General features: G+C 53.2%; 3 protein-coding genes across 3 annotated transcripts; 1 reads left to right on the top strand and 2 right to left on the bottom strand.

Annotated features, from left to right (window-relative positions):
• Positions 1-717: 717 nt before the first annotated feature.
• M431DRAFT_212047 (hypothetical protein) lies at positions 718-3,957 on the bottom strand. The gene is made up of 2 exons (XM_024913460.1): positions 3,902-3,957; positions 718-3,820 (listed from the first exon to the last, which is right to left on the bottom strand). The coding sequence occupies exon 2, from the start codon at positions 3,770-3,772 to the stop codon at positions 1,112-1,114; it is 2,661 nt and encodes an 886-aa protein (XP_024771823.1). The 5' UTR covers positions 3,773-3,820; positions 3,902-3,957; the 3' UTR covers positions 718-1,111.
• Positions 3,958-6,656: 2,699 nt separating this feature from the next.
• On the top strand, positions 6,657-11,596 carry M431DRAFT_7598 (hypothetical protein; the record flags this gene model as incomplete). The annotated part of the gene is made up of 2 exons (XM_024922413.1): positions 6,657-10,488; positions 10,572-11,596. The coding sequence occupies 2 exons, from the start codon at positions 6,657-6,659 to the stop codon at positions 11,594-11,596; spliced, it is 4,857 nt and encodes a 1,618-aa protein (XP_024771822.1).
• Positions 11,597-11,689: 93 nt separating this feature from the next.
• Positions 11,690-13,288, bottom strand: M431DRAFT_522195 (hypothetical protein). Its single transcript, XM_024920498.1, has 4 exons — positions 13,019-13,288; positions 12,878-12,956; positions 11,856-12,815; positions 11,690-11,769 (listed from the first exon to the last, which is right to left on the bottom strand). Exons 1-4 carry the CDS (start codon positions 13,081-13,083, stop codon positions 11,734-11,736), a joined length of 1,140 nt encoding a protein of 379 aa, XP_024771821.1. The 5' UTR covers positions 13,084-13,288; the 3' UTR covers positions 11,690-11,733.
• Between the last annotated feature and the right edge of the window lie 383 nt (positions 13,289-13,671).

The following is a 13,671-nucleotide window of genomic DNA, read 5'->3' as shown; positions in this document are numbered from 1 at the left end:
TTGGGTTTTCTTTTTTAATCTTATGGAGAGTGTGTGTAGATTGGGAATGAAGGAGGGGAAAAAAGAGGAATTCGTTAGCTCTACACCATGAGCGTGTTTCTTCTTGTTCTTCCTTCGCCTTCAATGATTTGATGAAGCAAAAAAAAGGGTATTGGGAAAATTTGGGAAATTGGGTCACTATTGCATTGCATGGCAACGGAGCGAAAAACAAAAACAAAAAGCATATGCACGCGACTTTGTGTGTCAAGATTGAGCTGGGGGATTTGAGAATTGGAGGCGTGACTCCGAGTCAAGCATCATGGGAAATTGGTTTCTACCTATAATAGCTCCGTACTGAATGGTTACCTATTACTTGGTATCTTTATATCCTGCATCAATTCTAAACTGTAAGGATGGATTGACTGTGTATTTAATGCTACTCAGGTACGGGAAGAAGGTAGCGATGGGAGTAGCGACGACGAGAGATCGGTTCCTATACCATCACCAGTAGCAACAAACAGCAAATTACGGCTCTAACACTACCTGGCGATGACTACTTCTATATCTTGGCCTTGATGGTGAATAAATACTATTGTAATTATAATCTTGGGTTAAAGTCTCTAATTTACATCAGGTTCGAGCATACCAATTGACTGTTGCCGTGCTGGATTTGCACTCACTCTTGTTACAGCACTACCTCAGAAAGTATAATCATGTCACAAGGCATTCCAAGATTTGATGTTCAACTGGGAGATTTCAATTCAAGCCGACCTGATCCGGAAACTGCTACCTAATGTACACAGCTCATCAGAAAAAAGAGAGGAAAAATGAAATAAAATAGGAAAAAAAGACCTTCTCAATGCAATCATTCGCGACATGTCGCTCCCAGACGCATTCGCGATCGATGGGGGTATTTCAGACTTGATCCCATGGTAAAGAAGACAAAAGGAAAAAAAGAGAAAAGGAAAGAAGAAAAAAAGAAAAGGAGACAAAAGGAAGCAAAACTCCTACTCCCGGGCCCATGCACATATCGTCGTGGGAGCGTCATATCCTTATGCTACCAATGCCGAGGAAAAAGAAAAAGAGAAAACACAAGGAAAAAAGAAAAAGAAAACTACCAAATCAACAGCATTCATTTGCCAGCAGCAGAGAGGTGCTCCGCCAGAGCTCCAACCGCATACGCCGCTCCGCCCACCCAGACGGTGCCCATCACCACCTTCTTGCCAAAGCTTCTCTTCTTCTTTGGAGCAACTGATCCGTCGCGCTCAGCCTCGTCTCTCTGTGTTTGCTTGCTGCTGCGAAGAGGCGGTGCCGGCTTCCTGTGGCCATCCTCAATGCCGTCGTAGTTAACGAATCCAGTGGGGCTGGCAAAGTTGCCCGTCACAGACTGTCCCATCATGTCGACGGGGTTGATACGAGCCGGGTTGCTGGGAAGCTCCAAAGGGAGGTCGCTGGCATTGGGCGAGGCAGGGCGGTTCTTGCGGAAAATGAGCACGTCGCCGCCGCCCGACACAATGTCGTAGCCGTGTTCCTGCAGGGGCTTAAAGTAAGGGAGAAACTTGGACGCGTGTGATAGCCGGAGCAGCACGTCCGTCAGTTTGGGGGGAGAAGAAACGTCATGGTCGTCGGATGTGGTCTCGGCAACGCTAACAGATTTGGTGGTCGAGTCGTAGGCGAGGATCTTGTATGTGACTGGCTCATCTGTTACCGTTGTCGCGGCGGGCTCGTAGTGCTTGACTACAGCCTCCACCGTTTCGGCACCACATTCCTCAGAGTAGCTGGTTTCTAGTCCCTTTGGATCGTTAGAGTACGGGTCCTTCTCGGCGCGCATTTGGGCCAGCTCGCTGGTGGTGCGTTCGATCGGTTCGGGTTCGGGCTTCGACAACTCACTGGGAAAACTTTCATCCATAGAACTTAATTCCATCTCTGCCTCCTCCTTTTCAGCAGCCATCTCTTCACCTATATTGGCCCTCCTCAGCACCTGGCTTCGGATAATATCCGCTGTTAGTGACTCGAGAGAGTTTTCAGCTTCCTCAATGCTGCTCCCGCCACGTCTACCGGCCGAGGCTGCCATGTCCGCCTGAAGCCTCTCCTTTGCGTCGTACGACTCAAGGCTGGCAGCGACAACATCGTGAAACTTCACCTCGCTCTCTACATCTCGAGGGGCCGCATTGTAACCATGGAGATCCTTGTATGCCTTGGACGCCTCCTCGGGGTGGATAGGATAAGGCTTGTCGGGAGAGTCAAAGGTCTGCGGCTCATACTTGCCCAAGTCGTTGTAAGTTTTGGTCAGCTCCTCGGGGTGGATGTGGCGTGTCTTCTCCGGCTCTTCGTAACCATCGATGGCATAGGCGGGAAGGTCCTTGTATTGCTTGGAGGCTTCTTCTGGGTGAATTCTTTCCACCGCTGGCCCGCCATTGGGGAACGCAGAGTACTGGGGCAAGTCCTGGTACGCTTTGGATGCCTCCTCGGGGTGGATTCGAGGAGTCTTGGGGCCACCGTTGGGATATTGCGCATACAGGTGGAGGTCTTCGTAATCCTTGGAGAGCTCTTCAGGGGTCAATGGGCGAAGGCCATCTGGCTCGTGCCAGCGGACAGGTCCATACTTGTCCAGGTCGTCGTACTGGGGCGTAGTGTTGCCTCGTACTTCGACTTTGGCGGGGATGGGCTCTGCCTTGGGCGTGGGGTCGTTTTGCAGAGCCTCATAGTCCTTGAGGACGGATTCCCTGCAAGTAAAAGGGCCGCCGTAGGCATGTAGGTCTGTATAATCCTTGGACTTTTCCTCCGGAGTCAGGCGGCGGAGACCGTCAGGCTCGTCATAGGTGGCGGGGCCATATTTGTGCAAGTCCTTGTAATCCTTGGACTTTTCTTCCTGAGACCTCTCCTGCAGGCCATCCGGCTCGTGCCACCTGACGGGACCGTATTTGTCTAGATCGTCGTAGATTTTGGACTGCTCTTCGGGAGTGAGCTGTGGAAGCCCGTCGGGTTCGTTCCACGTCACGGGCTTATACTTGTCCAAGTCTTCGTAGTTCTTGGACTCTTCCTCGGGCGTCAGTTTTCGGGGCGCGTTCGGGTCATCAATCTTCATTTTTGAATACTCGGGCAAGTCCTCGTAGATCTTGGAACGTTCCTCAGGAGTCAGATGAGGCAGTCCATCTGGCTCGTTCCACTTGGCGGGCTTGTAGTCGCCCAGGTCTGTGTATTGCTTCGACTCCTCTTCCGGGGTCAGCCTTCGAGGTGCGTTGGGATCGTCAAACTGTGTTGCTGAGTATTTGGTGTGTTCTACGCGAGACACCTTGCGATTGGTGATGGGATCAATAAAGTTGAGGGCGTCGCCCGCAGTGGCTCGTAGAACGCTCTCAGCAGTGACTTTGTTGGATCGGTGGGTCGAGTGCAGGTAGTTTCGGATGTTTTGCAATGGGTGCCATTCGCCGCCTTCCTTGTGGTGGAAGAGACGGTTGATGGCGTCTCGCTCGACGTCCTCGATGTTGCGGCCAGGGCGAGCTCCCGACAAGTCGTCCGACCATGATTTGATGTCCTTTGGATCGGTGTATTTCCCAGAAGAGGCAGTGGCCTTGAACTTGGGGTTCTCCCACGAGAGTCGTCGGTTGAGGGAGACGATGTATTTCAAGGCAGAGATGCGGTTGCGTCGACGTCCCAGGTCGAAACCGCAGAATTGCCGGCACTGCTGACTGGCCTGGGACTGCGCAGAGGCCAGCGGGCTCGAGTTGAGGGCAGTGCGTGCTAGGAGAAGCCTTGCACGGGGCGAGGCAAGTTGCGAGGTCGGAAGCATGTTGGTGGGAAATGTCGAGCCAATGGCTGAGCGAGAGCACTACCGAGTCTGGCAACAAATCAACAGTCAGCACCGATTTTCAATTGACAACGCCACAATGATGATATATGAGGAAGCCAGAGATCATACCAGACAAACGTCAAGCTGAATCACCCCAGGAGCAGCAATTGCATGTGACATGGAACTCGGGCAGAACCGGGTCGTGCGGGGAAGGACAGCTGAATCAAATGGCGTTTTCACGATGATCCGGGTTGACGACACGGAAGCCGACGACTGAGAGGCTGCGTGTGATGGCGACGAGAAGAGCAATTCCGTGGAAGGCGGAGAGTAGAAAAGCGAAGAAGAGTAAAATGGGGGAAAAATGGGAGAATGTGGTGAGAGGTGGGAAAATAGAGGAGTGGAAAAGAGAGAAGAAACGAGACCGAGGAGGACAAGTAAGAGTAAGGAATGAGTAGCATCAGCGGCTTATCTGAAGGTGAGCCAACTCGGTTCACCGCGCTGGGGAAGACGCTTGCGGGGTAGCCCACAGGAACCCACCAAGCCCACTAGGGGAGTCCACTAAGGAGCCCGCTAGAGAGCCCGCTAAGGCCACTGTGAGGTGCCACTCGTCCACTGAAGCTCGCAATGTTGCGCTGGCACGGGGGCGGTTGGTTGAGGGAATTGGGACAGATGTCCGTAGATTGGATTGATATCCAGATGTATCGAGACGGGACTCCACAGGAGAGTCTGGAGATATGTGGCCAGATGCCGGAACTTCCTCTTTTGGGGGATGGGGAACTTGGGGAAGTGTTGACACTGGTTGATGCTTATTATTAACATTTCGATGCTGTGAAATGGGCACCTCAGTCTGTTTTTAATAGCATTGATCGGATTGAACAGAGATACTGGCAGTACGTCAAGTACCTACACATGCAGTGATCACGAGATACTTTCATCTTACCAACGTAAACAAAGTCTCGACTTCACAACACCGACTTTCAAGGGAGACACGATCAAATCATGTATTGACAACATGGTCCCTACTTGCAGCATCACCGGCTCAAATGGCTGTAGCCTGACGCTCTATGCAGGGGCCCCAGACTTCGCTCTTCACTGGCTGTTAGAGGTTCCAGATACCGCCTGGGGTAGAGCCATGCCGACGTCACTGTGGAGCCAGTTCCCGAATTGACCGAGCCAAGCCGCCGCCCTGGGCCAATCAGAGACCGTCTGTCGAATGCATCTGGGGTCTCATGCAGGTTTCTTTGTACCGGTACCTGGTACTTGGTCTGGGGACAATCCAGACGTCGATCTTGGGGATGGCATCTCACGAGTTTGGGGTAATTCAACTTCCAATGCGGAGTTGTAAGGCATTGTCATTATTCATCATCGTCTTTTCTTTCCCATATATGACACATACGGAAGAGCCATGGCCACGGATCAGCGTCGCAGAGAGGCGGAGGTACGGTGTACGAATACAGTGTGATTACTCGCGATGATCTCTTGCCGGTCTCGAGATTGTTGTTGGTGTGGGAGCGCAACAGGCAAACGCGGCTTGGGCGGGCCAGTGGCGAGTTGGCGGATGCACGGAGCAACACACTCGCATAGTGCCCATCACAGAACGGTCAGAGTTTGGGAGAAAATTCCCTCATTGCTACCTCCGTGTTGTAACTTAGTGCTCTGCGTCTGTACAAGTACAAGGCGATGTGAATCACGCCGCTGCCTCTGGATCATAGAACTGCCTGGATTAGTGCGTACGTTCGGGTCAATGCAATATACGGAGTAGAGCGTCGGAAGATGAGTGGCGCTCTGGTCAAGCGTTATGCAAGGGGCCGCGGGTCGAGCATGCAGCTTGGTCATCGGGTTTTTTTTTCTCCTCACTCGAATTCTAGATGGCACTTTTCTAGCTGGTGAGATGAAGCCGATGGGGATGCTTCTGCCGGCGTGTCGTGATATAACTGGAAAAGAGATCGATGAGTACATGCATGCGAGTCATTCGTGTAAGACGAAATGGCGGTGCTTCACCCGTATTATGCGCTGACGGCTTTGACGAGATAGCAGCATAATGTAGACCGCCTGATGATACATGTAGATATATGCAGTTGTATAGGCATGTCGGGTAAGATGATCGGATCTCGAGCATTTTGGAAACGGCGGAAACGGCGTATGAGTGATGCTTCCTGTGTTGTTTCTTTACTCCTCGCCGCCATCATGTGCTGCGAGCTCGTGTTGCCTAAATGGGTAAACAAGATCGTGCAAGCATCCAATCTACTCCAGACATCCTGGCGGCGTGTTAGTCATCCGTGAGCACGGTGAGCTCCACAGCTTGATTTGGGGTTAGGTAATCGCTGGCAAGTTGAAATTCAACACCTATTAACATACGGAGCAAATGGTAATACTAGCTTCTTGGTCACCTCTCAAGCTTTGCTAAGGCTTTTTTACGCCTCTGAGCTCTATACGTATATATATAGTATATGGTTTCTGCATCACCGTAGTTTGATCGGTCGAGAGAGGAAATAAGATTCCAGCCAAGCCTGGCGAGGAATGCTTTTTTTCTCTTGCTTGATTCTTGATTTCAAATGCTAACAAACTCAAGGTGCGGGCGGGTGTTCTCCAGCTTACATAACGAGGCAGAAAACCCCGCTGTAGCCGGCGTGACTCTTTAGCTCTTTAGCTAACCGCGCGCTGAAAGCCCCAGCTGCAGGCGCTCCCGCAGGCGAAGCTGACATCACAGGCGCCTTTTTCCAGCGGCCACAGCCCCAGGGCCATTACTAAGTAATTTTTCGGTCCCTCTTCCGACTCCTTCAGATCTTCATCACCACCTTCGCCAGAGCTTTGCGCAACGCAGCTCGTCCGCCGCCTCTCCTCTCCTCCTCTCTCCTCTCGCCCTCAGCTCACCAGACCGACCATGAAGCGCGCCGCCGCCGCCAGCCGCGCTCCGGGCGCAAAGTTCGGCGGCTTCGGTGCTCCGGGCGGGACGGGCACCCTGTCGTACCTCGCCGAACCCCCGTCCTTTAGCGCCGTCTCGGACCCGAATGTCGTTGTGTCTCTCAAGAACCTGCTGAAGAAGGACAGCACCACCAAGACAAAGGCCCTGGAGGATCTGCTGGCGCATGTCCAGGCGCGGCCCTTTGAGAAGGATGGCGGCGTCGAGGATGCCATCCTGGATGTCTGGACCGGCATGTATCCGCGCATCAGCATCGACAACGCCCGCCGCGTCCGCGAGCTGGCGCATAACCTCCAGTTCGAGCTCATCAAGTCGGCGCGGAGGCGAGCCGAGAGACACATTCCCAAGATTGTGGGCGCGTGGCTGGCTGGGCTCTACGATAGGGACCGGGCCGTTGCGCGCGCCGCCAGCGACGGGCTGTCGTCCTTTATCAACACTCCGGAAAAGGTCATGGCGTTCTGGAGGAAGTGCCAGACGCAGATCCTCGACTACGCCATCGATGCGATCCGAGAAACACAGGATACACTCAGCGACGAGAGATCTACGACCAAGGATGATGCCGAGGCCAAGTACATCAGAGTTGTGGGCAGCAGCCTGTCGCTCGTGCTCAGTCTTCTTCAGAGGCTCAGCGACGAAGAAGTCGCCAACCAGAGCGACAAACTCGACGAGTTCTTCTCCGAGGAGACTGTATGGCGTACCATCACCTTCAACGACAGCGCCGTGAGAAAGACTGTATGCCACCTTGTCATCACTTGCCTTAACCGCAAGCTCCCCTATGCCGAGTCCACCCAGGCCAAGCAAGCCATGGTCACGGGCGGCCTCAAGACCAGCCAGAGTGGTTCTGCGCTCGACTATGTCCGGGCCTTGACGAGGCTGTCGCAAGCTGTCCCCGACCTCTGGACACCCTCTCCCAAAGAAAAGAAGCCCGCGCTCTCACGATTACGACAGTTTATCGAAAAGGGTTCGCAAGGCTGTCCCGCAAAGTACTGGGAACATCTTGACGAGCTCATATCCGTTCTCCCAGAAGAACAGATGAAGAAACTCGAGACTGCCTCTGACTTTCTGGGGGCCGTCAAATCCGGCGTTACCAATCGCGAAGAGCCTCGAACAAACACATCCATGGCCTGGAAGTGCTACATTGATACTCTCAAGCGCCTCATCAGAAACCTTTCCGACGACGAGAAGCTCGTCTTCGCCCGCGAGCAGATCTTCCCCCTCTTCGAACACTCGCTCCTTACTGTATCTGACAAGCCAGTGGCCATTCCTCTGGGCCCCAATGCCATGTTCATTCTGGTCGAAGCTCATCTTACTATTCTTCGGAGCCCCTCAGCCGTCATCGCGGCATCGGCAGAGGAGTGGGCACGCTTGGCTGATTTGCTGTGTACGAGAATCGCTGGTTCTCTGCCAGAGGTGTCCAAAGAGTACCAGTCATCTCAGGAGAAGATTGCCGAGGAAGGTCGCCGGTGGTTTGGCCTTGTTGGAGAAATTCACAGGAAGCTGGTTGTCATCGGTGAATCTCTGCCAGATCAGACCGCAGCTCCATCCAAGACCGTCATCGACCAGTGCCTCACCATCTTACAGAACCGCAACATGAAACCTTTTGGGGCCGCGGGCGCCCTCGAATACGCGCTTAGCACCGCACAGCATCTTTTCGATGGCGAGACTGGAGACAAGGTATCGGAATTCTTGGCTGCGGCGGCGCGAGACTCGGCGGAAAAGGTTATTCAATCTGCTTCGAGCAGGCCGCTGCTGTCCTGCCTTAACCTCCTAGGAGCAATCCCGTCTAGATACCAAGCTTACGGCGCCATCTGGGGATCCTGGGTCGAGGCGGTCTTGGAATTTCCCGATCGTGCTACTCGCAATTCAGCTCTCATATCCCTTATTTCCGAAGAAAAGGCTTCTGAACTCACCCGAGGGAATGCCAAATTGCAGGCTTACATCATAACGGAAGCAATCGACTCTGTCAAGAACCAGGCACCCGGATGGGAGCTTCTAGAGGCCAGCATGAGCGAGAAAGGCCTCTCCGACGAGAGCTGCAAAGAGCTATCTGAAAAGCTATTGGAAATTCTTGACAAGGAGCAAGAATCTGCGGAGCCGGCACTAAGAGCGTTAGAAGTCCTTGCCAAGGGCAGGCCACAGCTTTTCACCGAAAATGATTCGCTTCATACAGCCTTGGTTGCTCAGTTATTGGGCCTGTCTGAGATCAGCAGCAATGTCGTTTCATCAAAGGCCATCGCAATTCGCGCCCTTTTGCAGGGAGACGGAGCCGGTACTCAGCCGGTGATTGAGATCATACAAGACAACCTCGAACGAGCAGGCCCTCAGTCGTTGGATATCGAAACTCTATCCAAGCAGGCTCAACAAGCGCACGCTGCCGGCATTGCCGTTGAGGAAATCTTTCCGAGCACGAATGTCTGGATGCAGAAGTTGGCGCCTTTCTTGGAACAACCCATCAACCCTTCTCTGTCCATCACCAACAGCCTGGGCGGTGCCGTCACGCTGGCCAACTTGACTGCTCAGCCGACTGAGGTTCGCGTGCACAGAGACAGAAAAGGTCGTTCAGTACCATTAAGAATGTCTCTTTACTCTGCACTCCTTTTGAAGGAAGGGATTGACATTACCAAGCTGCCGCGTCAGTTTCAGATAGAGTTGCTGTGTATCCAGTGCCTCACCATAGAGCTTGCTACGGATCAGATTACCTCGAGGGACGACAACTCTCTTTGGCGAACCTTGGATACTGCTGACGCCCTGTCAGAAGCAGAATCTCTGGTGACGACGCTGAGGAACTATGTTGTCAACAAGAGCTCCTTGGCGTCCCAGTGGTGGGACAATTCGGTGGACGAAGAGCAGGCTCATGTTTTCCGAGGACTTGTTGAGCTCCTCAAAGAGGAGTCGAGAGAATTGACGCCCAGAGGCGTTTACAGTGCTAGGGCTCTCAGTGAGATCATCCAGGTCTTGTCAGAAGCACATGGACTGCCGCCTAGTCTGGAGGAAAGCCTTCTCAAGCCAGTGCTGGCAAAGGCTACCCCGGAGACTGCACTCCTCGCCGCTGCCTCGATATCGGGGCTGGGCGAGACGATAAAGTCGTCCAAGCTGGTGAGCAACTTTTGCAATCGGCTTGTCAGTGACGTCGCGGGGGCTTCTGCAGGTGATAGCAAAACCATGATGATCCTCGTCCTGCTTTCCCTGTCTGCGCAGGTGTACGCTGGCGGAGAGCTGCCCGTGGCTAATAACCGTATTGTGTTTGCCGTCAGACAGATCACATCGTGGCTTGAAGAGGAAGAGCCATTGAGCGCTCCTCTCTCTGCCGAGATCTGCCGCGTGCTGAATCTACTGCTACCTTGCATGAGTGATGTGTTTGGCTCGTATTGGGAAAAGGCCATTGAGTTCAGCCTTGACCTGTGGGAGAAGGCAGCTAGCCACCCCCTCCCAGACGCTCTACCCTTTATCCATTCCTCGCTCAAGCTCATGAAGACGCTCGAGAACCTTGAGGATGCAAATGATGACCTACAAGACGCCCTCCGAGAATCAGCAAGCAAGAAATCCAAGTCGCTGATTGAGCTGCTGAAGCTTCCCCGTGGCGCCAGCAGCCAACCTCTAGAGATTGCGGATGCTCTGCTATGCCGAGAGGTGGAAAAGGTGTCTATCAAGAACATAAGAGACATTCCAGAAATTTATGAGCTTGTTGCTTCGGAGTCTCAGAACATTCAGACTGCAGCTTTCGATTTGCTACACAGGGCGCTACCGGCCATTCAGGCGCAAAAGTCAATTGACATTCTTTTGGATAAGACTGGTAAGATTTACCATTTTCTTTATCTTCACATTAGGTAATCTATCACTTTGAACTTGGATCCAATGGCTGACTGTGTGCAATAGATGCTCGTTTGCCCGATGAGCTGCTGTCGTTGCTTCTCGACGCACCAACTCTGGAGCGCTACTCGGACGAAATGCTCGCGCAATTCCCGTCACCGATTCGAAGCTACTTGCTATCATGGAAGCTTGTTTTTGATGGCTATTCAGCATCCTCATTCAAGATGAGAAGCGATTTCACGGAAAACCTCAAGACGGGTGACTACATATCTCCCTTTTTGGATTTCATGTTTGACGTCTTGGGCCACTCGGCCGCACACCCGTTGAACCTCGAAAAGGAACAGCTTACGACGGAGAACATTCAAAACTACGACGTCAAGGTTGCTCAGTCAGAGCCTGAAGAAAGGAACATGCAGTGGCTGCTGGTGCACCTGTTCTACCTCACGCTCAAGTACATCCCAGGCCTCTTCAAGGCGTGGTATCTCGCCTGTCGCTCCAAGCAGACGCGCATCGCTGTGGAAGCATGGACGACAAAATACTTTTCGCCCCTCATCATCTCCGAGACACTTGATGATGTGCAAGAATGGGTGGACCAGCAGGATGCTCCAGGGGTTGATGAGCAGGAAGTGCTGGTCAAGATCTCAAAGAATGCTCGGGAGGTGATTGTAGGCTACGAAGTCGACGATACACAGGCCTCAATCGTGATCAAGGTGTCGCCAAACTACCCGATCGAAGCCGTGACGGTCACGGGCCAGGAATCCGTGGCCGTCAAAGAGCGCACATGGAACAGCTGGATCATGACGACTCAAGGTGTCATTACATTTTCCGGAGGTAGCGTCATCGACGGCGTGCAAATCTTGAAGCGCAACATTGTCGGCGCGCTCAAGGGCCAGACGGAGTGCGCCATTTGCTACAGCGTGATTGCGGCAGACAAGCGCATGCCGGACAAGAGGTGCACGACGTGCAAGAACTTGTTCCACCGGACGTGCTTGTACAAGTGGTTCCAGAGCAGCAGCCAGAATACTTGTCCTTTGTGCAGAAACCCGATTGATTATCTGGGTGCTGATACACAGAAGAGGAGACGCGGTTAGAGAGAAGGGGAGGAAGATGGTTTTTGATTTGAATAAGACGATTATAAAGAGTTATCTTAATGTGTACATGTATGATGATATTATTGTGAAGAAGGCGTGTTGAATATTTGGGGGGGGGGGGCTATCCTGGATTTGTGTTACTCATCATTTGCAAAGCACTTGTATGTTAGAACCTGGTGAAGATGAAGATGCACGTTAGCTATTATGCAATGCACATATATCGCATGAAATTTCCTTTCGGATCGAAAGCCTGACTCACCTCGTCGGCCGTAGCCCTGCTCCCATCGTAGCGGACCAATCTCGCTACGGCATCTCTGAACCCTGCATCGACACCCGGTAATATCACATCCCATTCCCTCTGCGGAAACACCGTCCACAGCTCAAACGGCGTGACCCGAAAGGCCTTTGCCTCGGGCCACGTTTTGGGCGTGGGTGTGCCGAGAGTCTTGAAGATGCTGAGGATGAGGCCGAGCTGGTTCCCGTCTTCGTGGACGGGTCGGGACTCGAATGGTGGTGATGGCGGAGAGCGGATTGCCTCGGCTAGCATGACGCCGAAAGCCCACATGTCGATGGCTGGGCCGTAGGACTTGTCGCCGAAGAGGACCTCGGGAGCGCGGTACGGGCCGGTGCCGATGTCGAGGATCTTGGACGCCGGCGGCTCGGAGGAGGAAGAGAAGGTAGGGTGCCAAGCGGTGCCGAAGTCGGATAGATAAGCCGGGCCGAAAGGCGACGCGAGAAGGATCGCTGAAGGCTTGATGTCGCGATGAACGATGCCCTGGCTGTGGATATCCGCAAGAGCCCGGAGGACATCCCCAAAGATAGAACGGATCAGGGCATTGTCCAGCGCAGAGGAAGACTTGTCGAGGACGTCGGCGAGGGTCAGCGGCATGTACGGAAAGGCGAGGACGAGGCGCTGCTCCTGGTCACGGAAGGACTCGAGCAGGGGGATGCATGGCGGACGGAGGGCCTGCAGGATCTTGATTTCGCGGAGGGGATTGTGCGGCTCGACGGAGTGGACGATGACTTTGAGGGCGGTGGTGCCGGAGCGGAAGACTTCGGATGTGACGCCGTCTGAGATGGGGGAGCAGTTGGTGTATGAGCCGATGGTGATGCCGGATTGGGGGGCTGGTTGTGGTGAGGATGGGGATGAGGGTGAGGGTGAGGGTGAAGTTGGGGAGTTTTGGTGTTTGCTTGGGTGGCAGGCGGAGGTGTATTCGTCCTGGGTGTGTGTGTGTGTTAGTGGATTGAGGGTGTATGAGTGAAGGGATATAGGATATATACCAAGGAGGATGAATTGTCGTATGCTGCTTGTTCGATGGCGACGGCTTCACTCATGTCCTGCGAGGGGAGGGCCTCGAGACTTGTACGATGCGGTCAGCATTATGTGTATGCAATCGGTGAGAAGAGACTTATGAAGCTTACATTTTGGATATTGTCTCATATCGGTCTACTGATGAGACGGATGACTTCCATGCGGAGGAGACCATTCTGTATAAGTGATGAGATAGTTTACTTGAATGGAAGCTCAAGACGTCCCAAGCTTCAAAAATTCACCTATAAATAGCAACGTAAAGGTTGAAATGCACAACCCGGCGATTGATTAATTAATTATGCAGCAAATCGTTTATTCTTCCCCCCTCTCGATCATGCCAGCCAAGCATCCCCGTTGCCAATGCGACACGTCATTTGACCGATTGGGCTCCATTTGATTGAAACCGACCAGGATCTCCCGCTGCATATTATTGATGTTTTGAAGCACCAGACTGCATTTGCATTGGTCCGAGGCTTCTCCGACGACATCAATGTTCGCCGCCCCAGCGCAGTTGGCTGCTGACGAGGCTGGGGGCCACAGCGCATCCACAGCGCATAATTGGCCCGCCAGGCCCCCCGTAATTGGGTTCCCGGCTAATGTCACAGCGAGGCTGGCCCACTGCGAGTACCTGCAAGGGAACCTGAGCCTGAACCCGAGAAAAAATTACAGCGGGCTCGAGCTTAGCACCCGAGCCGGATTCTGGCACCACTCCAATGCTGCTGTGAGGTTCCAATTCTTCTTCCGTCACCATCTCCACCAGACT

Source organism: Trichoderma harzianum, assembly GCF_003025095.1.
Source record: "Trichoderma harzianum CBS 226.95 unplaced genomic scaffold M431scaffold_10, whole genome shotgun sequence".
Lineage (NCBI taxonomy): Eukaryota > Fungi > Ascomycota > Sordariomycetes > Hypocreales > Hypocreaceae > Trichoderma > Trichoderma harzianum.
Note: the sequence above shows the minus strand (reverse complement) of the source record. Positions and strands in the feature narration are given on the sequence as shown.